At 41.1% G+C, this 23,998-nt stretch overlaps 1 protein-coding gene across 2 annotated transcripts in view; it reads left to right on the top strand.

Moving 5' to 3' along the window:
- The first annotated feature begins 288 nt into the window (after nt 1–288).
- The window catches only part of pcolce2b (procollagen C-endopeptidase enhancer 2b), a 58,732-nt gene continuing 35,022 nt past the window's right edge, over nt 289–23,998 (top strand). For both annotated transcript variants that reach the window (XM_061965935.1, XM_061965934.1), the window contains exons 1-4: nt 289–465; nt 536–644; nt 9,465–9,720; nt 22,797–22,921. In XM_061965935.1, the coding sequence (XP_061821919.1) occupies nt 389–465; nt 536–644; nt 9,465–9,720; nt 22,797–22,921 (567 nt within the window). In that variant the 5' untranslated portion in view covers nt 289–388. The remainder of the gene's footprint in view (nt 466–535; nt 645–9,464; nt 9,721–22,796; nt 22,922–23,998) is intronic.

Raw genomic sequence — 23,998 nt, 5'->3', positions numbered from 1 at the left:
TTGCACAATCGGTGGCTGACTAAATACTTTTTTGCCCCACTGTATATATAAACAATCACTATCAGAGAAAATATATTTGTATTACTTCCTGTCATTCTACATTGCTAAGCCTTCTGGATAATGTAGTTTAAAAACATTTACTTCCATATGTATTTAACATGTATTCATCCAGGGTAAGATAACAAGAACATATTTTTATGTTCAATGCTGATTTAGCAGCATTGACATGTTAAGAGTTGTTGAAGTGTGATGATAACGTTAAACACAGTGTTTAATGATAATGTTAAACACAGTGTTTAAAAGTAGGGCTGGGGAGGAGACTGCTGAGCGTCCCTCCTCCCAGAACAAAACCTGCATTCATGTCCCGCAGACGGCACTCCAGCCCACAATGTGCGCCGCTTCCTGTGCACGCCGTCTGCTGCTCGCCTTCCTGCTGGCGGGCGTGTGTGCGCAGTCGCAGCACAGGTACACGCCTCACTTTTGACAGCCTGGACGCTTTATTCTGAAACTTTGTCAACACTCTTCCTGCTTCTAGACCGTCTTTCACGTGCGGGGGGAACTTCACGGGCGAGTCCGGAATCATCGGGAGCCAAGGGTACCCGGGAGTTTACCCCCCCAACACCAAATGTGTGTGGAGGATCACAGTGAGTGCCTTTTCACCACCTGCTGCTGTCACTAAATATTAGTAATAATATCACTAAATGTGCTATAATGTTCTGTCACTTTAATTCTTCTTACTCACTCAGCCTTTTGTCAGAATGAATGAGTTAACTGGTGTGATGTTGCATTAATCACACTTTGATTAATCATGCATTCATCTTTGACCTGAACCACTGAACCACTGTGTCAAACTCTGACACTTCATTTTATGGGGCCAGCCACATTATTGATGGCCGCCACATCATTTAATGTGGTCGTGCACTTTTTTAAAGTGACCCGCCACTTCAATTAATGTGGCCTATCACGTCATTCAATGTGGTCGGCAACATCGTTTGATATGGATTGCGACGTCATTAAAAGTGGCCTGCCACATTGGGTCTTCCGCGTCATTTAAATTGGTCTCCCACATTTAAATTGGCCTGCGACGTCTTTAAAAGTGGCCTGCAACATTGGTCTTCCACATTTAAATTGGCCTGCCGCATCATTAAATGTGGCCTGCGACGTCATTAAAAGTGGCCTGCCACATTGGGTCTTCCGCGTCATTTAAATTAGTCTTCCACATTTAAATTGGCCTGCCGCATCATTAAAAATGTGGCCTGTGACGTCATTAAAAGTGGCCTACCACATTGGGTCTTCCACGTCATTTAAATTGGTCTCCCACATTTAAATTGGCCTGCGACGTCTTTAAAAGTGGCCTGCAACATTGGGTCTTCCGCGTCATTTAAATTGGTCTTCCACATTTAAGTTGGCCTGCCGCATCATTAATTGTGGCCTGTGACGTCATTAAAAGTGGCCTGCCACATTGGGTCTTCCGAGTCATTTAAATTGGTCTTCCACGTTTAAATTGGCCTGTCGCATCATTAAATGTGGCCTGTGACGTCATTAAAAACGGCTTGCCACATTGGGTCTTCCACGTCATTTAAATTGGTCTTCCACGTTTAAATTGGCCTGCCGATTCATTAAATGTGGCCTGCCACATTGGGTCTTCCACGTCATTTAAATTGGTCTTCCACGTTTAAATTGGCCTGCCGCATCATTAAATGTGGCCTGCCACATTGGGTCTTCCGCGTCATTTAAATTGGTCTTCCACATTTAAAGTGGCCTGCCGCGTCATTAAAATGTGGCCTGTGACGTCATTAAATTGGCCTGCCACATTGGGTCTTCCACGTCATTTAAATTGGTCTCCCACATTTAAATTGGACTGCGACGTCTTTAAAAGTGGCCTGCAACATTGGTCTTCCACGTTTAAGTTGGCCTGCCACATTGGGTCTTCCACAACATTTAAATTGGTCTCCCACATTTAAATTGGCCTGCCGCTTCATTAAATGTGGCCTGTGACGTCATTAAAAGTGGCTTGCCACATTGGGTCTTCCACGTCATTTAAATTGGTCTCCCACATTTAATTTGGCCTGCGACGTCTTTAAAAGTGGCCTGCAACATTGGTCTTCCACGTTTAAATTGGCCTGCCACATTGGGTCTTCCGCGTCATTTAAATTGGTCTTCCACATTTAAGTTGGCCTGCCGCGTCATTAAAATGTGGCCTGCCGCATCATTAAAAGTGGCCTGCCACGTTGGGTCTTCCACGTCATTTAAATTGGTCTCCCACATTTAAATTGGCCTGCGACGTCTTTAAAAGTGGCCTGCAACATTGGTCTTCCACGTTTAAAATGGCCTGCCACATTGGGTCTTCTGCGTCATTTAAATTGGTCTTCCACATTTAAATTGGCCTGTCGCTTCATTAAATGTGGCTTGTGACGTCATTAAAGTTGGCCTGCCACATTGGGTCTTCCACGTCATTTAAATTGGTCTCCCACGTTTAATTTGGCCTGCCGCATCATTAAATGTGGCCTGCCACATTGGGTCTTCCACGTCATTTAAATTGGTCTCCCACATTTAATTTGGCCTGCGACGTCTTTAAAAGTGGCCTGCAACATTGGTCTTCCACGTTTAATTTGGCCTGCCGCATCATTAAAATGTGGCCTGTGACGTCATTAAATTTGGCCTGCCACATTGGGTCTTCCACGTCATTTAAATTGGTCTCCCACATTTAAATTGGCCTGCCGCATCATTAATTGTGGCCTGCCACATTGGGTCTTCCACCTCATTTAAATTGGCCTGCCGCATCATTAATCGTGGCCTGCCACATTGGGTCTTCCGCGTAATTTAAATTGGTCTTCCACATTTAAGTTGGCCTGCCGCCTCATTAAAACGTGGCCTGTGACGTCATTAAAAGTGACCTGCCACATTGGGTCTTCCACGTCATTTAAATTGGTCTCCCACATTTAAGTTGGCCTGCGACGTCTTTAAAAGTGGCCTGCAACATTGGTCTTCCACATTTAAAAATGGCTTGCCGCATCATTAAATGTGGCCTGCCACATTGGGTCTTCCGCGTCATTTAAATTGGTCTTCCACATTTAATTTGGCCTGCCGCGTCATTAAAATGTGGCCTGTGACGTCATTAAAATTGGCCTGCCACATTGGGTCTTCCACGTCATTTAAATTGGTCTCCCACATTTAAATTGGCCTGCCGCTTCATTAAATGTGGCCTGCCACATTGGGTCTTCCGCGTCATTTAAATTGGTCTTCCACATTTAATTTGGCCTGCCGCCTCATTAAAATGTGGCCTGTGACGTCATTAAAAGTGGCCTACCACATTGGGTCTTCCACGTCATTTAAATTGGTCTTCCACATTTAAATTGGCCTGCCGCATCATTAATTGTGGCCTGTGACATTATTAAAAGTAGCCTGCCACATTGGGTCTTCCGCGTCATTTAAATTGGTCTTCCACATTTAAATTGGCCTGCCGCTTCATTAAATGTGGCCTGTGACGTCATTAAAAGTGGCTTGCCACATTGGGTCTTCCACGTCATTTAAATTGGTCTTCCACATTTAAATTGGCCTGTGACGTCTTTAAAAGTGGCCTGCAACATTGGTCTTCCACATTTAAATTGGCCTGTGACGTCTTTAAATGTGGCCTGCAACATTGGTCTTCCACGTTTAAAAATGGCCTGCCACATTGGGTCTTCCGCATCATTTAAATTGGTCTTCCACATTTAAATTGGCCTGCGGCGTCTTTAAAAGTGGCCTGCAACATTGGTCTTCCACATTTAAATTGGCGCATCATTAAATGTGGCCTGCGACGTCATTAAATTTGGCCTGCCACATTGGGTCTTCCGCTTCATTTAAATTGGTCTTCCACGTTTAAATTGGCCTGTCGCATCATTAAATGTGGCCTGTGACGTCATTAAAAGTGGCTTGCCACATTGGGTCTTCCACGTCATTTAAATTGGTCTTCCACATTACATTGGCCTGCCGCTTCATTAAAAGTGGCCTGCCACATGGGGTCTTCCGCGTCATTTAAATTGGTCTTCCACATTTAAACTGGCCTGCCGCATCATTAAATGTGGCCTGCCACATTGGGTCTTCCGCATCATTTAAATTGGTCTTCCACATTTAAAGTGGCCTGCCGCTTCATTAAATGTGGCCTGTGACGTCATTAAAAGTGGCTTGCCACATTGGGTCTTCCACGTCATTTAAATTGGTCTCCCACATTTAAATTGGCCTGTGACGTCTTTCAAAGTGGCCTGCAACATTGGTCTTCCACATTTAAATTGGCCTGCCGCATCTTTTAATTTGGCCTGTGACGTCATTAAATTTGGCCTACCACATTGGGTCTTCCACGTCATTTAAATTGGTCTTCCACATTTAAATTGGCCTGCCGTTTCACTAAGTGTGGCCTGCCACATTGGGTCTTCCGCGTCATTTAAGTTGGTCTTCCACATTTAAATTGGCCTGCCGCATCATTAATTGTGGCCTGTGACGTCATTAAAATTGGCCTGCCACATTGGGTCTTCCACATCATTTAAATTGGTCTTCCACATTTAAATTGGCCTGCGACGTCTTTAAAAGTGGCCTGCAACATTGGTCTTACACATCATTTAAATTGGTCTCCCACATTTGAAATGGCCTGTGACGTCATTAAAAGTGGCCTGCCACATTGGGTCTTCCACGTCATTTAAATTGGTCTCCCACATTTAAAGTGGCCTGCGACGTCTTTAAAAGTGGCCTGCAACATTGATCTTCCACGTTTAAATGGCCTGCCACATTGGGTCTTCCGCGTCATTTAAATTGGTCTTCCACATTTAAGTTGGCCTGCCGCATCATTAGATGTGGCCTGTGACGTCATTAAAGTTGGCCTGCCACATTGGGTCTTCCGCGTCATTTAAATTGGTCTTCCACATTTAAATTGGCCTGCCGCATCATTAATTTTGGCCTGTGACATCATTAAAAGTGGCCTGCCACATTGGGTCTTCCACGTCATTTAAATTGGTCTCCCACATTTAAATGGCCTGCGGCGTCTTTAAAAGTGGCCTGCCACATTGGGTCTTCTGCGTCATTTAAATTGGTCTCCCACATTTAAATGGCCTGCGGCGTCTTTAAAAGTGGCCTGCAACATTGGTCTTCCACGTTTAATTTGGCCTGCCACATTGGGTCTTCCGCGTCATTTAAATTGGTCTCCCACATTTAAACTGGCCTGCCGAATCATTAAATGTGGCCTGCGACGTCATTAAAAGTGGCCTGCCACATTGGGTCTTCCACATCATTTAAATTGGTCTTCCACATTTAAATTGGCCTGCGACGTCTTTAAAAGTGGCCTGCAACATTGGTCTTACACATCATTTAAATTGGTCTCCCACATTTGAAATGGCCTGTGACGTCATTAAAAGTGGCCTGCCACATTGGGTCTTCCACGTCATTTAAATTGGTCTCCCACATTTAAAGTGGCCTGCGACGTCTTTAAAAGTGGCCTGCAACATTGATCTTCCACGTTTAAATGGCCTGCCACATTGGGTCTTCCGCGTCATTTAAATTGGTCTTCCACATTTAAGTTGGCCTGCCGCGTCATTAGATGTGGCCTGTGACGTCATTAAAGTTGGCCTGCCACATTGGGTCTTCCGCGTCATTTAAATTGGTCTTCCACATTTAAATTGGACTGCCGCATCATTAATTTTGGCCTGTGACATCATTAAAAGTGGCCTGCCACATTGGGTCTTCCACGTCATTTAAATTGGTCTCCCACATTTAAATGGCCTGCGGCGTCTTTAAAAGTGGCCTGCCACATTGGGTCTTCTGCGTCATTTAAATTGGTCTCCCACATTTAAATGGCCTGCGGCGTCTTTAAAAGTGGCCTGCAACATTGGTCTTCCACGTTTAATTTGGCCTGCCACATTGGGTCTTCCGCGTCATTTAAATTGGTCTCCCACATTTAAACTGGCCTGCCGAATCATTAAATGTGGCCTGCGACGTCATTAAAAGTGGCCTGCCACATTGGGTCTTCCGCGTCATTTAAATTGGTCTTCCACATTTAAAATGGCCTGCCGCGTCATTAATGTGGCCTGTGACGTCATTAAAAGTGGCCTGCAACATTGGGTCTTCCACATCATTTAAATTGGTCTCCCACATTTAAATTGGTCTGCGACATCTTTAAAATTGGCCTGCAACATTGGTCTTCCACATTTAAAAGTGGCCTGCCGCATCATTAAATGTGGCCTGTGACGTCATTAAATGTGGCCTGCCACATTGGGTCTTCCACGTCATTTAAATTGGTCTTCCACATTTAAAATGGCCTGCTGCGTCATTAAATGTGGCCTGTGACGTCATTAAAAGTGGCCTGCCACATTGGGTCTTCCACGTCTTTTAAATTGGTCTCCCACATTTAATTTGGCCTGCGACGTCTTTTAAAATGGCCTGCAACATTGGTCTTCCACATCATTTAAAGTGGCCTGCAACATCATTAAAAGTGACCAACCTCATCATTTAAATTAGCCTGCCAGATCATTCAAAGTGGTCTTCCACATCATATAAAGTGGCTTTCCACATCATTTAAAGTGGCCTGCCTCGTCATTTAAAGTGGACCACCATGTCATTTAAGTCGGCTAGTCATTTCATTAACTGTGGCCCACCATGACATTCAATGTGGTCTTCCAAGTCATTTAAGGTGGCCTGCCTCATCATTAAAATTGGCACGCCATGTCATTTAAAGTGGCTAGCCACTTCATTAATGTGGCCCACCATGTGGTCTTCTACACCATTTAAAGTGGCCTCCTATGTCATTTAATGGTGTCTTCCAATATAAAGTGGACTGCAACATCATTAAAAGTGACCAACCTCATCATTTAAAGTGGCCTGTCTGTTCATTCAAAGTGGTCTTCCATTTCATTTAAAGTGGCCTGCCTCGTCATTTAATACGACTTGCCATTTCATTAACCGTGGCCCACCATGCCATTCAATGTGGTCTTCCACGTCATTTAAAGTGGCCTGCCACTTCATTTAATACGACTAGCCATTTCATTAACTGTGGCCCACCATGCCATTCAATGTGGTCTTCCACGTCATTTAAAGTGGCCTGCCACTTCATTTAATACGACTAGCCATTTCATTAACTGTGGCCCACCATGCCATTCAATGTGGTCTTCCACTTCATTTAATGTGGCCTGCAACATCATTAAAAATGACCAACCTCATCATTTAAATTATTCAAAGTGGTCTTCCAAATCATATAAAGTGGCTTTCCACATCATTTAAATTGGCCTGCCTTGTCATTAAAAGTGGCCCACCATGTCATTTAAGGCGGCTAGTCATTTCATTAACTGTGGCCCACCATGACATTCAATGTGGTCTTCCACATCATTTAATGTGGTCTTCCACATCATTTAATGTGGCCTGCCACATTATTAAATCTGCCCTGCAACATCATTAAAAGTGACCAACCTCATCTTTTAAATTGGCCTGCCAGATCATTCAAAGTGGTCTTCCACATAATTTAAAGTGGCTTTCCACATCAATTAATGTGGCCTGCCTCATCATTTAAAGTGACCCACCATTTCATTAAAAATGGCTAGCCACTTTATCAACGGTGGCCCACCATGTCACTCATTGTAGTCTTCCATGTCATTTAATGTGGCCTGCCTCGTCACTTAAAGTGGTCACTTGACGATCACTCCAGCAGCACTGAGAGCTGACTCAGCCAAACTACCTCCTGGGTAATGTTGACATTTTCAATGCCAAGCAGGAAATGGAATAAAAAAAACTCTCCAATGTAAGTTAAGTAAGGCTCCACTTTTTCAAAAAAATGCGTTAGCTTGATGCTAATTTACATTGGCTTTGCTATTGACATGCTACTGGCTAGCTTTGGCAAAAGTGTTCATGAAAACTCCCAACGAAGATGCACGTTACAATCAAACTTTTAAAAAGACCTAAATATGTTTAAAAGTGTGCAGCTCCAGTCAGGTGTGGCCCGGGGCCACCTTCTAAAAATAGTTTTACTAAAAAAAAATTTTTTTTAATTGTGCTGTTTAACGATGAACTTTTTTTAATCACAATAATAAAACATTTTTTATGTGGATTAATTACAGGATATTATTCACTCGCATGGTTTTAATTCACTTCAAAAAAAGACTCCAATGTTTGCACACAAATGCATTTTTTTTGTCAGAATTTTTTTTTTACATGTTTTACTTGAACATTTAAATATGTTTGATGAAAAGTCTGATCCTGTCATGTTTTGTTTTAAGTCATGTTTTGTTTAGTTATTGGACTTTGAGTTTCTGTCTTTTCACTCCCTTGTCTTGTTTCCATGATTACCCCCATTAGTTTCACCTGTTCCACGTTTGGACTCATTGTGCACTCTTGATTGTCACCATAGCAACCCATTAGTTTTCACCTGTCACGTCACGCACCTGTTTTCGTTAATCATGTTAAAGTTAAAGTTAAAGTTAAAGTTAAAGTACCAATGATTGTCACACACACACTAGGTGTGGCGAGATTATTCTCTGCATTTGACCCATCACCCTTGATCACCCCCTGGGAGGTGAGGGGAGCAGTGGGCAGCAGCGGTGGCCGCGCCCGGGAATCATTTTGGTGATTTAACCCCCAATTCTAACCCTTGATGCTGAGTGCCAAGCAGGGAGGTAATGGGTCCCATTTTTATAGTCTTTGGTATGACTCGGCCGGGATTTGAACTCACAACCTACCGATCTCAGGGCGGACACTCTAACACTAGGCCACTGTCTGTAGTATTTAAGTTCAGTGTTTTTCAGTTTGTCTTGCTGACGACCTACTGTCAAGACTTGGTCTGGGGTGTGTGTGCTTTTCCGGGATGCAACGGAAAGTTGGCTCGGGCGAGACGGGAATGAAGGTACATGATTCATTTATTCCTTTTTTTTGATAATAAATAAATAAATCATGTACCTTCATTCCCGTCTCGCCCGAGCCAACTTTCCGTTGCATCCCCGGAAAAGCACACACCCCAGACCAAGTCTTGACAGTCGGTCGTCAGCAAGACAAACTGAAAAACACTGAACTTAAATACTACAGACATGATTAACGAAAACAGGTGCGTGAACGTGACAGGTGAAAACTAACGGGTTGCTATGGTGACAATCAAGAGTGCACAATGAGTCCAAACGTGGAACAGGTGAAACTAATGGGGTAATCATGGAAACAAGACAAGGGAGTGAAAAGACAGAAAATAAAGAGTCCTATAACTAAACAAAACATGACTTAAAACAAAACATGAAAGTTTTGCCTGGGAGGTTTTTAATGCAATTAAACTGTGATTAATCATGAAAAAATGTGATAATCAGATTTGAAAAGTGAATAATTGGACAGCTCTAGTAAAAAGGTTTAAAAATTAATAACAAGATTTGTCTTTTAATATTTTTTTAGCCCTTTTTCACGATGACAAAACAATAAATCTGACGTTTTCAAAATAAAAGTTTGTCACAATACCTGCTGTCCCGCAGGTCCCGGAAGGGAAGGTGGTGGTGCTGTCCTTCCGCTTCCTGGACCTGGAGAGCGACCGCCTGTGTCGCTACGACTACGTGGACGTGTACAGCGGCCACGCCCGCGGCCAGCGGCTGGGCCGGTTCTGTGGCACCTTCAAGCCGGGCGCGCTGGTTTCCACGGGCAACAAGATGATGCTGCACATGCTGTCGGACGCCAACACGGCCGGGAGCGGCTTCCTGTCCGTCTTCTCCGCCGCGCAGCCTAATGAGAAGGGTAGGCTTGCTTTATAGGACATATATATATATATATATATATATATTTAAAAAAATCGGACTTTTTGACCGTACACTGTAAAATAAAATCTGTAGATTTTACAGTAAAACACTGGCAGCTAAGTCGCCAAAATGTTACTGTAAAAGTCAGTGTTTTTTACAAAAAATATTGAAAATCAGTACTACCTTTTTTTTTTTTTACAGTCAAATTTTGGCGAGTTTCTGCCAGTTTTGCTTTAACCAAAAAAATCTGACTTTTTGACCGTGCACTGTAAAATAAAATCTGTAGATTTTACAGTAAAAAAACAAAAACTGTCAGCTAAATCACCAGAATTTTACTGTAAAATTCAGTGTTTTTTACATAAAATTATTGAAAATCAGTACCACCTTTTTTTTTTACAGTAAAATTTTGGCGACTTTCTGCCCGTGCACTGTAAAATAAAATCTGTAGATTATACAGTAAAAAACAAAAACTGGCAGCTCAGTCACCAGAATTTTACTGTAAAATTCAGTGTTTTTTACACAAAATTACTGAAAATCAGTACCACTATTTACTTCTTTTTTTTTTTTTTTGACATAAAAATGTTGGCGATTTTCTGCCAGTTTTTTAAAAATGAAAAAAAAATCTGACTTTTGGACCGTGCACTGTAAAATAAAATCTGTAGATTTTACAGTAAAACACTGGCAGCTAAGTCGCCAAAATGTTACTGTAAAAGTCAGTGTTTTTTACAAAAAATATTGAAAATCAGTACTACCTTTTTTTTTTTTTACAGTCAAATTTTGGCGAGTTTCTGCCAGTTTTGCTTTAACCAAAAAAATCTGACTTTTTGACCGTGCACTGTAAAATAAAATCTGTAGATTTTACAGTAAAAAAAACAAAAACTGTCAGCTAAATCACCAGAATTTTACTGTAAAATTCAGTGTTTTTTTACATAAAATTATTGAAAATCAGTACCACCTTTTTTTTACAGTAAAATTTTGGCGACTTTCTGCCCGTGCACTGTAAAATAAAATCTGTAGATTATACAGTAAAAAACAAAAACTGGCAGCTCAGTCACCAGAATTTTACTGTAAAATTCAGTGTTTTTTACACAAAATTATTGAAAATCAGTACCACTATCTACTTCTTTTTTTTTTTTTTTACATAAAAATGTTGGCGATTTTCTGCCAGTTTTTTTAAAATGAAAAAAAAATCTGACTTTTGGACCGTGCACTGTAAAATAAAATCTGTAGATTTTACAGTAAAACACTGGCAGCTAAGTCGCCAAAATGTTACTGTAAAAGTCAGTGTTTTTTACCAAAAATATTGAAAATCAGTACTACCTTTTTTTTTTTTTTTTACAGTCAAATTTTGGCGAGTTTCTGCCAGTTTTGCTTTAACCAAAAAAATCTGACTTTTTGACCGTGCACTGTAAAATAAAATCTGTAGATTTTACAGTAAAAAAACAAAAACTGTCAGCTAAATCACCAGAATTTTACTGTAAAATTCAGTGTTTTGTACATAAAATTATTGAAAATCAGTACCACCTTTTTTTTACAGTAAAATTTTGGCGACTTTCTGCCCGTGCACTGTAAAATAAAATCTGTAGATTATACAGTAAAAAACAAAAACTGGCAGCTCAGTCACCAGAATTTTAGTGTAAAATTCAGTGTTTTTTACACAAAATTATTGAAAATCAGTACCACTATCTACTTCTTTTTTTTTTTTTTTTACATAAAAATGTTGGCGATTTTCTGACAGTTTTTTTAAAATGAAAAAAAAATCTGACTTTTGGACCGTGCACTGTAAAATAAAATCTGTAGATTTTACAGTAAAACACTGGCAGCTAAGTCGCCAAAATGTTACCGTAAAAGTCAGTATTTTTTACAAAAAATACTGAAAATCAGTACTACCTTTTTTTTTTTTTTACAGTCAAATTTTGGCGAGTTTCTGCCAGTTTTGCTTTAACCAAAAAAATCTGACTTTTTGACCGTGCACTGTAAAATAAAATCTGTAGATTTTACAGTAAAAAAACAAAAACTGTCAGCTAAATCACCAGAATTTTACTGTAAAATTCTGTGTTTTTTACATAAAATTATTGAAAATCAGTACCACCTTTTTTTTACAGTAAAATTTTGGCGACTTTCTGCCCGTGCACTGTAAAATAAAATCTGTAGATTATACAGTAAAAAACAAAAACTGGCAGCTCAGTCACCAGAATTTTACTGTAAAATTCAGTGTTTTTTACACAAAATTATTAAAAATCAGTACCACTAGCTACTTCTTTTTTTTTTTTTTTTACATAAAAATGTTGGCGATTTTCTGCCAGTTTTTTTAAAATGAAAAAAAAATCGGACTTTTGGACCGTGCACTGTAAAATAAAATCTGTAGATTTTACAGTAAAACACTGGCAGCTAAGTCGCCAAAATGTTACTGTAAAAGTCAGTGTTTTTTACAAAAAATATTGAAAATCAGTACTACCTTCTTTTTTTTTTACAGTCAAATTTTGGCGAGTTTCTGCCAGTTTTGCTTTAACCAAAAAAATCTGACTTTTTGACCGTGCACTGTAAAATAAAATCTGTAGATTTTACAGTAAAAAAACAAAAACTGTCAGCTAAATCACCAGAATTTTACTGTAAAATTCAGTGTTTTTTACGTAAAATTATTGAAAATCAGTACCACCCTTTTTTTTTACAGTAAAATTTTGGCGACTTTCTGCCCGTGCACTGCAAAATAAAATCTGTAGATTATACAGTAAAAAACAAAAACTGGCAGCTCAGTCACCAGAATTTTACTGTAAAATTCAGTGTTTTTTACACAAAATTATTGAAAATCAGTACCACTATCTACTTCTTTTTTTTTTTTTTTTACATAAAAATGTTGGCGATTTTCTGCCAGTTTTTTTAAAATGAAAAAAAAATCTGACTTTTGGACCGTGCACTGTAAAATAAAATCCGTAGATTTTACAGTAAAACACTGGCAGCTAAGTCGCCAAAATGTTACTGTAAAAGTCAGTGTTTTTTACAAAAAATATTGAAAATCAGTACTACCTTTTTTTTTTTTACAGTCAAATTTTGGCGAGTTTCTGCCAGTTTTGCTTTAACCAAAAAAATCTGACTTTTTGACCGTGCACTGTAAAATAAAATATGTAGATTTTACAGTAAAAAAAAACAAAAAACTGTCAGCTAAATCACCAGAATTTTACTGTAAAATTCAGTGTTTTTTACATAACATTATTGAAAATCAGTACCACCTTTGTTTTACAGTAAAATTTTGGCGACTTTCTGCCCGTGCACTGTAAAATAAAATCTGTAGATTATACAGTAAAAAACAAAAACTGGCAGCTCAGTCACCAGAATTTTACTGTAAAATTCAGTGTTTTTTACACAAAATTATTGAAAATCAGTACCACTATCTACTTCTTTTTTTTTTTTTTTTTACATAAAAATGTTGGCGATTTTCTGCCAGTTTTTTTAAAATGAAAAAAAAATCTGACTTTTGGACCGTGCACTGTAAAATAAAATCCGTAGATTTTACAGTAAAACACTGGCAGCTAAGTCGCCAAAATGTTACTGTAAAAGTCAGTGTTTTTTACAAAAAATATTGAAAATCAGTACTACCTTTTTTTTTTTTACAGTCAAATTTTGGCGAGTTTCTGCCAGTTTTGCTTTAACCAAAAAAATCTGACTTTTTGACCGTGCACTGTAAAATAAAATATGTAGATTTTACAGTAAAAAAAAACAAAAAACTGTCAGCTAAATCACCAGAATTTTACTGTAAAATTCAGTGTTTTTTACATAACATTATTGAAAATCAGTACCACCTTTGTTTTACAGTAAAATTTTGGCGACTTTCTGCCCGTGCACTGTAAAATAAAATCTGTAGATTATACAGTAAAAAACAAAAACTGGCAGCTCAGTCACCAGAATTTTACTGTAAAATTCAGTGTTTTTTACACAAAATTATTGAAAATCAGTACCACTATCTACTTCTTTTCTTTTTTTTTTTTTACATAAAAATGTTGGCGATTTTCTGCCAGTTTTTTTAAAATGAAAAAAAAATCTGACTTTTGGACCGTGCACTGTAAAATAAAATCTGTAGATTTTACAGTAAAACACTGGCAGCTAAGTCGCCAAAATGTTACTGTAAAAGTCAGTGTTTTTTACAAAAAATATTGAAAATCAGTACTACCTTTTTTTTTTTTACAGTCAAATTTTGGCGAGTTTCTGCCAGTTTTGCTTTAACCAAAAAAATCTGACTTTTTGACCGTGCACTGTAAAATAAAATCTGTAGATTTTACAGTAAAAAAACAAAAACTGTCAGCTAAATCACCAGAATTTTACTGTAAAATTCAGTGTTTTTTTACATAAAATTATTGAAAATCAGTACCACCTTTTTTTTTTTTACAGTAAAATTTTGGCGACTTTCTGCCCGTGCACTGTAAAATAAAATCTGTAGATTATACAGTAAAAAACAAAAACTGGCAGCTCAGTCACCAGAATTTTACTGTAAAATTCAGTGTTTTTTACACAAAATTATTGAAAATCAGTACCATTATCTACTTCTTTTTTTTTTTTTTACATAAAAATGTTGGCGATTTTCTGCCAGTTTTTTTAAAATGAAAAAAAAATCTGACTTTCTGCCCGTGCACTGTAAAATAAAATCTGTAGATTTTACAGTAAAACACTGGCAGCTAAGTCGCCAAAATGTTACTGTAAAAGTCAGTGTTTTTTACAAAAAATATTGAAAATCAGTACTACCTTTTTTTTTTTTACAGTCAAATTTTGGCGAGTTTCTGCCAGTTTTGCTTTAACCCAAAAAATCGGACTTTTTGACCGTGCACTGTAAAATAAAATCTGTAGATTTTACAGTAAAAAAACAAAAACTGTCAGCTAAATCAGCAGAATTTTACTGTAAAATTCAGTGTTTTTTACATAAAATTATTGAAAATCAGTACCACCTTTTTTTTTTTACAGTAAAATTTTGGCGACTTTCTGCCCGTGCACTGTAAAATAAAATCTGTAGATTTTACAGTAAAAAACAAAAACTGGCAGCTCAGTCACCAGAATTTTACTATAAAATTCAGTGTTTTTTACACAAAATTATTGAAAATCAGTACCACTATCTACTTCTTTTTTTTTTTTTTTACATAAAAATGTTGGTGATTTTCTGCCAGTTTTTTTAAAATGAAAAAAAATCTGACTTTTGGACCGTGCACTGTAAAATAAAATCTGTAGATTTTACAGTAAAACACTGGCAGCTAAGTCGCCAAAATGTTACTGTAAAAGTCAGTGTTTTTTACAAAAAATATTGAAAATCAGTACTACCTTTTTTTTTTTTTTACAGTCAAATTTTGGCGAGTTTCTGCCAGTTTTGCTTTAACCAAAAAAATCTGACTTTTTGACCGTGCACTGTAAAATAAAATCTGTAGATTTTACAGTAAAAAAACAAAAACTGTCAGCTAAATCACCATATTTTACTGTAAAATTCAGTGTTTTTTACATAAAATTATTGAAAATCAGTACCACCTTTTTTTTACAGTAAAATTTTGGCGACTTTCTGCCCGTGCACTGTAAAATAAAATCTGTAGATTATACAGTAAAAAACAAAAACTGGCAGCACAGTCACCAGAATTTTACTGTAAAATTCAGTGTTTTTTACACAAAATTATTGAAAATCAGTACCACTATCTACTTCTTTTTTTTTTTTTTACATAAAAATGTTGGCGATTTTCTGCCAGTTTTTTTAAAATGAAAAAAAAATCTGACTTTTGGACCGTGCACTGTAAAATAAACTGTGGTTACTGACAGTGGGTTTCTAAAGTGTTCTTGAGCCCATGTGGTGATATCCTTTACACACTGACGTGGCTTTTTTGATGCAGTACCGCCTGAGGGATCCACGGTGTGTAATATCCTGGCTTACGTGCAGTGATTTCTCCAGATTCTCTGAACTTTTTGATGATATTACGGAGCGTAGATGGTGAAATCCCTAAATTCCTTGCAATAGCTGCTTGAGAAATGTTGTTTTGCTCAGGCATTTGTTGACAAAGTGGTGACCCTCGCCCCCGTCCTTGTTTGTGAACGACTGAGCGTTTCATGGAAGCTGCTTTTATACCCAATCATGGCACCCACCTGTTCCCAATTAGCCATGTTCACCTGTGGGATGTTCCAAATAAGTCTTTGATGAGCATTCCTCAACCTTCTCACTCTTTTTTGCCACTTGTGCCAGCTTTTTTTTTTTTTAAACACGTTGCAGGCAAGAGAACTGGTTCCAGAGCCCTTGCTGTGCGTCGAAGTGAGTCCGACTATATCTAGCCGGAACTTCTCCACCTCGCGCACTAGCTCAGGCTCCTTCCCCCCCCAGCGAAGTGACGTTCCACGTCCCAAGAGCTAGCTTCTGTAGCCGAGGATCGGACCGCCAAGTGCCCTGCCCTCGGCTGCCGCCCAGCTCACACTGCACCCGACCTCTATGGCCCCTGCTATGGGTGGTGAGCCCATTGGAGGGGGGACCCACGTTGCCTCTTCGGGCTGTGCCCGGCCCGGCCACCAGGCGCTCGCCATCGTGCCCCACCTCCGGGCCTGGCTCCAGAGGGGGGCCCCGGTGACCCGCGTCCGGGCGAGGGAAATCTGGGTCCTTGGTTTGTGTTCTTCATCCAGGTCTTCGAGCTGGTCTTTGTCTGATCCCTCACCTAGGACCAGTCTGCCTTGGGAGACCCTACCAGGGGGCATAGAAACCCCCGGACAACATAGCTCCTAGGATCATTGGGACACGCAAACTCCTCTACCACGGTAAGGTGGCAGCTCAGAGAGGAGCTTTTTTGTTTTGGACACTCGGGTGAAGAGAGGGGCGGAGCTTTCTACCGATCACCACCTGGTGGTGAGTTGGCTGCGATGGTGGGGGAGGATGCCGGACAGACCTGGCAGGCCCAAACGCATTGTGAGGGTTTGCTGGGAACGTCTGGCAGAGTCTCCTGTCAGAGAGAGTTTCAATTCCCACCTCCGGAAGAACTTTGAACATGTCCCGAGGGAGGTGCTGGACATTGAGTCCGAGTGGACCATGTTCCGCACCTCTATTGTCGGGGCGGCCGATTGGAGCTGTGGCCGCAAGGTAGTTGGTGCCTGTCGTGGCGGTAATCCTAGAACCCGTTGGTGGACACCGGCGGTGAGGGATGCCGTCAAGCTGAAGAAGGAGTCCTATCGGGTTCTTTTGGCTCATAGGACTCCTGAGGCAGCGGACAGGTACCGACAGGCCAAGCGGTGTGCGGCTTCAGCGGTCGCGGAGGCAAAAACTCGGACATGGGAGGAGTTCGGGGGAAGCCATGGAAAACGACTTCCGGACGGCTTCAAAGCGATTCTGGACCACCATCCGCCGCCTCAGGAAGGGGAAGCAGTGCAGTGTCAACACCGTGTATGGTGAGGATGGTGTTCTGCTGACCTCGACTGCGGATGTTGTGGATCGGTGGAGGGAATACTTCGAAGACCTCCTCAATCCTACCAACACGTCTTCCTATAAGGAAGCAGGGCCTGGGGAATCTGTGGTGGGCTCTCCTATTTCTGGGGCTGAGGTTGCCGAGGTAGTTAAAAAGTTCCTCGGTGGCAAGGCCCCGGGGGTGGATGAGATCCGCCCGGAGTTCCTTAAGGCTCTGGATGTTGTGGGGCTGTCTTGGTTGACAAGACTCTGCAACATCGCGTGGACATCGGGGGCGGTACCTCTGGATTGGCAGACCGGGGTGGTGGTTCCTCTCTTTAAGAAGGGGAACCGGAGGGTGTGCTCTAACTATCGTGGGATCACACTCCTCAGCCTTCCCGGTAAGGTCTATTCAGGTGTACTGGAGAGGAGGCTACGCCGGATAGTCGAACCTCGGATTCAGGAGGAACAGTGTGGTTTTCGTCCTGGTCGTGGAACTGTGGACCAGCTCTATACTCTCGGCAGGGTCCTTGAGGGTGCATGGGAGTTTGCCCAACCAGTCTACATGTGCTTTGTGGACTTGGAGAAGGCATTTGACCGTGTCCCTCGGGAAGTCCTGTGGGGAGTGCTCAGAGAGTATGGGGTATCGGACTGTCTGATTGTGGCAGTTCGCTCCCTGTATGATCAGTGTCAGAGCTTGGTCCGCATTGCCGGCAGTAAGTCGGACACGTTTCCAGTGAGGGTTGGACTCCGCCAAGGCTGCCCTTTGTCACCCATTCTGTTCATAACTTTTATGGACAGAATTTCTAGGCGCAGTCAAGGCGTTGAGGGGATTCGGTTTGGTGGCTGCAGGATTAGGTCTCTGCTATTTGCAGATGATGTGGTCCTGATGGCTTCCTCCGGCCAAGATCTTCAGCTCTCACTGGATCGGTTCGCAGCCGAGTGTGAAGCGACTGGGATGGGAATCAGCACCTCCAAGTCCGAGTCCATGGTTCTCTCCCGGAAAAGGGTGGAGTGCCATCTCCGGGTTGGGGAGGAGATCTTGCCCCAAGTGGAGGAGTTCAAGTACCTCGGAGTCTTGTTCACGAGTGGGGGAAGAGTGGATCGTGAGATCGACAGGCGGATCGGTGCGGCGTCTTCAGTAATGCGGACGCTGTATCGATCCGTTGTGGTGAAGAAGGAGCTGAGCCGGAAGGCAAAGCTCTCGATTTACCGGTCGATCTACGTTCCCATCCTCACCTATGGTCATGAGCTTTGGGTTATGACCGAAAGGACAAGATCACGGGTACAAGCGGCCCAAATGAGTTTGGGGCTCTCCCTTAGAGATAGGGTGAGAAGCTCTGTCATCCGGGGGGAGCTCAAAGTAAAGCCGCTGCTCCTCCACATGGAGAGGAGCCAGATGAGGTGGTTCGGGCATCTGGTCAGGATGCCACCCGAGCGCCTCCCTAGGGAGGTGTTTAGGGCACGTCCGACCGGTAGGAGGCCACGGGGAAGACCCAGGACACGTTGGGAAGACTATGTCTCCCGGCTGGCCTGGGAACGCCTCGGGGTCCCACAGGAAGAGCTGGACCAAGTGGCTGGGGAGAGGGAAGTCTGGGCTTCCCTGCTTAGGCTGTCGCCCCCGCAACCCGACCTCGATTAAGCGGAAGAAGATGGATGGATGGATGGACGTTGCAGGCATCAAATTCCAAATGAGCTAATATTTGCAAAATATAACAAAGTTTTCCAGTTTATATGTTAAATATCTTGTCTTTGCAGTCTATTCAAATGAATATAAGTTGAAAAGGATTTGTTGTATTCTCTTTTTATTTAGAAGTGTGAGTAGATCACATAAAAAATCCCATTGCTGGGATAGGTTCAAGCCCCTCCTGTGTTCCTGGGCAGGAAAAGTTGCACAATAAAGTTGCCCAGCCCGCATGATAACTTGGCTTTTTTTTTTTTTTCGCAAAGCGCTTTTTTGCTGCACACGTCCCAAAATTCTATTTAAAAAAAAAAAAGTTGTTCTCAGTTGAACTTTTGTTGTCTCCGACGTTCTGCAGCAGCCAAACTAGTGGAGGCCACAAACACTTTGACGTTGAAGTTGTCAACATGTCTCGCTCACATGGGACATTTCTTTACAAACCCCCCACGCCCCTCACACACACACACACACACACACACACACACACATACATGTCTTGCCTACTTTGTGTGGACCCACGTTTGGTTAGTAGGTTGGGAGGGCCCCCCTTTCCACTATAGCTAGAATGATGGAAAACATTTATATCTACCACTAGATGGGAGTAGAGAGTTGCAACCTCACTTCAGAATGCAAAACACACAAAGTAAAAAAAAAAAATTTTTACTTCTGTAGTTGTGAGGACCAGGAAAATGTCCTCACAAGTCAAAAGGTCCTCACAGAAAGGTTGGTTTGTCAAGAGTATGTCCACACAAGGATGGTGAGACAAGTGCACACACACACACACACACACACACACATTTTTGTATTTCTTACCTTCTTGAGACCTCCAAACTTGTTCACGGGTCCTCATATGGAAGGTACTTTTCCCTGTTGATGTCTCAAGAACGGTAGAAATACAAGAACACACACACACACACACACACATTTTTGTATTTCTTACGTTCTTGAGACCTCCAAACTTGTTCACGGGTCGTCATATGGACGGCACTTTTCCTTGCTGATGTCTCAAGAAGGCTAGAAATACAAGAACACACACACACACACACACACACATACATGTCTTGCCTACTTTGTGTGGACCCACGTTTGGTTAGTAGGTTGGGAGGGCCCCCCTTTCCACTATAGCTAGAATGATGGAAAAATGTATATCCACCACTAGATGGGAGTAGAGAGTTGCAACCTCACTTCAGAATGCAAAACACGGTTTGTCAAGTGTATGTCCACACAAGGATGGTGAGACAAGTGCACACACACACACACACACACACATTTTTGTATTTCTTACCTTCTTGAGACCTCCAAACTTGTTCACGGGTCCTCATATGGAAGGTACTTTTCCCTGTTGATGTCTCAAGAACGGTAGAAATACAAGAACACACACACACACACACACACACACACACATTTTTGTATTTCTTACCTTCTTGAGACCTCCAAACTTGTTCACGGGTCCTCATATGGAAGGTACTTTTCCCTGTTGATGTCTCAAGAACGGTAGAAATACAAGAACACACACACACACACACACACACACACATTTTTGTATTTCTTACCTTCTTGAGACCTCCAAACTTGTTCACGGGTCCTCATATGGACGGCACTTTTCCTTGCTGATGTCTCAAGAAAGCTAGAAATACAAGAACACACACACACACACACACACACACACACACACACACACACACACACACACACACACACACATACATGTCTTGCCTACTTTGTGTGGACCCACGTTTGGTTAGTAGGTTGGGAGGGCCCCCCTTTCCACTATAGCTAGAATGATGGAAAACATGTATATCTACCACTAGATGGGAGTAGAGAGTTGCAACCTCACTTCAGAATGCAAAACACACAAAGTAAAAAAAAATATTTTACTTCTGTAGTTGTGAGGACCCGGAAAATGTCCTCACAAGTCAAAAGGTCCTCACAGAAAGGTTGGTTTGTCAAGTGTATGTCCACACAAGGATGGTGAGACAAGTGCACACACACACACACACACACACACATTTTTGTATTTCTTACCTTCTTGAGACCTCCAAACTTGTTCACGGGTCCTCATATGGAAGGTACTTTTCCTTGCTGATGTCTCAAGAAGGCTAGAAATACAAGAACACACACACACACACACACACATACATGTCTTGCCTACTTTGTGTGGACCCACGTTTGGTTAGTAGATTGGGAGGGCCCCCCTTTCCACTATAGCTAGAATGATGGAAAAATGTATATCTACCACTAGATGGGAGTAGAGAGTTGCAACCTCACTTCAGAATGCAAAACACACAAAGTAAAAAAAATATATTTTACTTCTGTAGTTGTGAGGACCAGGAAAATGTCCTCACAAGTCAAAAGGTCCTCACAGAAAGGTTGGTTTGTCAAGTGTATGTCCACACAAGGATGGTGAGACAAGTGCACACACACACACACACACACACACACATTTTTGTATTTCTTACCTTCTTGAGACCTCCAAACTTGTTCACGGGTCCTCATATGGAAGGTACTTTTCCCTGTTGATGTCTCAAGAACGGTAGAAATACAAGAACACACACACACACACACATTTGTGTATTTCTTACTTTCTTGAGACCTCCAAACTTGTTCACGGGTCCTCATATGGAAGGTACTTTTCCTTGCTGATGTCTCAAGAAGGCTAGAAATACAAGAACACACACACACACACATACATGTCTTGCCTACTTTGTGTGGACCCACGTTTGGTTAGTAGATTGGGAGGGCCCCCCTTTCCACTATAGCTAGAATGATGGAAAACATTTATATCTACCACTAGATGGGAGTAGAGAGTTGCAACCTCACTTCAGAATGCAAAACACACAAAGTAAAAAAAAAAATTTTACTTCTGTAGTTGTGAGGACCAGGAAAATGTCCTCACAAGTCAAAAGGTCCTCACAGAAAGGTTGGTTTGTCAAGTGTATGTCCACACAAGGATGGTGAGACAAGTGCACACACACACACACACACACACACACACACATTTTTGTATTTCTTACCTTCTTGAGACCTCCAAACTTGTTCACGGGTCCTCATATGGAAGGTACTTTTCCCTGTTGATGTCTCAAGAACGGTAGAAATACAAGAACACACACACACACACATTTGTGTATTTCTTACTTTATTGAGACCTCCAAACTTGTTCACGGGTCCTCATATGGAAGGTACTTTTCCTTGCTGATGTCTCAAGAAGGCTAGAAATACAAGAACACACACACACACACACACACACATACATGTCTTGCCTACTTTGTGTGGACCCACGTTTGGTTAGTAGGTTGGGAGGGCCCCCCTTTCCACTATAGCTAGAATGATGGAAAACATTTATATCTACCACTAGATATAAATGTTCTCACTAGATATAAATGTCCTCACAGAAAGGTTGGTTTGTCAAGTGTATGTCCACACAAGGATGGTGAGACAAGTGCGCACACACACACACACACACACACACACACACACACACACACACACACACACACACACGTAGACTTTTCCTCTCCGCGGGGTCGCAACGTCTCCAAGAGGAATTTTAATGGCTGGTTGGTCAGCTGGCCTGGTTCTAACACACAAGAGTCCCTGGCAGACTTCCCCCAGAAAAACCCTCACGGGACTCGATAAGTCTGCTCCACGTTGTCAAACCTTCACCAGATATCAACAATATCTGCACTCTATCGCATCTTTTTAAGCAGAGTCTACTTATGTCTGGCCTCAATTCAGCATTGAAATAATTGTAGAGTCAGAAAGGAGAATTTAGGTCAGACACACGGGTGGAATGTTTGCTCGCCCAAACCAACAACAACCCTTATCTACCCTGTAATGGACACACCCCAGTGAGACCAGCACAGCGAAAGACAGTGTGAAAACTCCCTGACACCTGGGATGTGGACCACCACGCGGATACGCACACATACCAACACCCCTTATTGCCGCTCAAGGTTTTTTTTTCCTGGTCTCAGACTGTTGACAGTCGTACACGTTCTTTCTCCCACAGGTGAGCTGTATTGTGGTGGCAGACTGGACAAACCTTCCGGGACTTTCAAAACCCCCAACTGGCCAGAACGGGACTACCCAGCCGGCGTGACCTGCTCCTGGCACATCGTGGCACCAAAGAACCAGGTTACTTCTTTTTTTTAAATCCGTCGATTTTTTTTTTTTATATAATTCATGCTATTTTTTTACTGAAAATCAGTACTGTTATTTTTGTAGTAAATATTGTCTGCCAGTTGTTTTTACAGTGTAAAAATGCTAACAATTGTATTCTTACAGTAAAATTCTGCCAACTGAGTATTTTACTGTAAAATGTACTGACTTTACCGTACACCGTAAAAGAAATCTGTAGATTTTACAGTAAAACACCGGCAGCTAAGTTGCGAGAATTTAACTGTAAAATGTTGGCGACTTTCTGGCAGTTTTTCTTTTTACCAAAAAAAATCGGACTTTTTGACCGTACACTGTAAAATAAAATCTGTAGATTTTACAGTAAAACACTGGCAGCTAAGTCGCCAAAATGTTACTGTAAAAGTCAGTGTTTTTTACAAAAAATATTAAAAAATCCGTACTACCTTTTTTTTTTTTTTTTTTTACAGTCAAATTTTGGCGAGTTTCTGCCAGTTTTGCTTTAACCAAAAAAATCTGACTTTTTGACCGTGCACTGTAAAATAAAATCTGTAGATTTTACAGTAAAAAAACAAAAATTGTCAGCTAAATCACCAGAATTTTACTGTAAAATTCAGTGTTTTTTTCATAAAATTTATGAAAATCAGTACCACCTTTTTTTTACAGTAAAATTTTGGCGACTTTCTGCCCGTGCACTGTAAAATAAAATCTGTAGATTTTACAGTAAAAAACAAAAACTGGCAGCTCAGTCACCAGATTTGTACTGTAAAATTCAGTGTTTTTTTACACAAAATTATTGAAAATCAGTACCACTATCTACTTCTTTTTTTTTTTTTTTTCATAAAAATTTTGGCGATTTTCTGCCAGTTTTTTTAAAATGAAAAAAAAATCTGACTCTTGGACCGTGCACTGTAAAATAAAATCTGTAGATTTTACAGTAAAACACTGGCAGCTAAGTCGCCAAAATGTTACTGTAAAAGTCAGTGTTTTTTACAAAAAATATTGAAAATCAGTACTACCTTTTTTTTTTTACAGTCAAATTTTGGCGAGTTTCTGCCAGTTTTGCTTTAACCAAAA

Source organism: Nerophis lumbriciformis, linkage group LG07 (genome assembly GCF_033978685.3).
Source record: "Nerophis lumbriciformis linkage group LG07, RoL_Nlum_v2.1, whole genome shotgun sequence".
In the NCBI taxonomy this organism is placed as follows: Eukaryota; Metazoa; Chordata; class Actinopteri; order Syngnathiformes; family Syngnathidae; genus Nerophis; species Nerophis lumbriciformis.
Note: the sequence above shows the minus strand (reverse complement) of the source record. Positions and strands in the feature narration are given on the sequence as shown.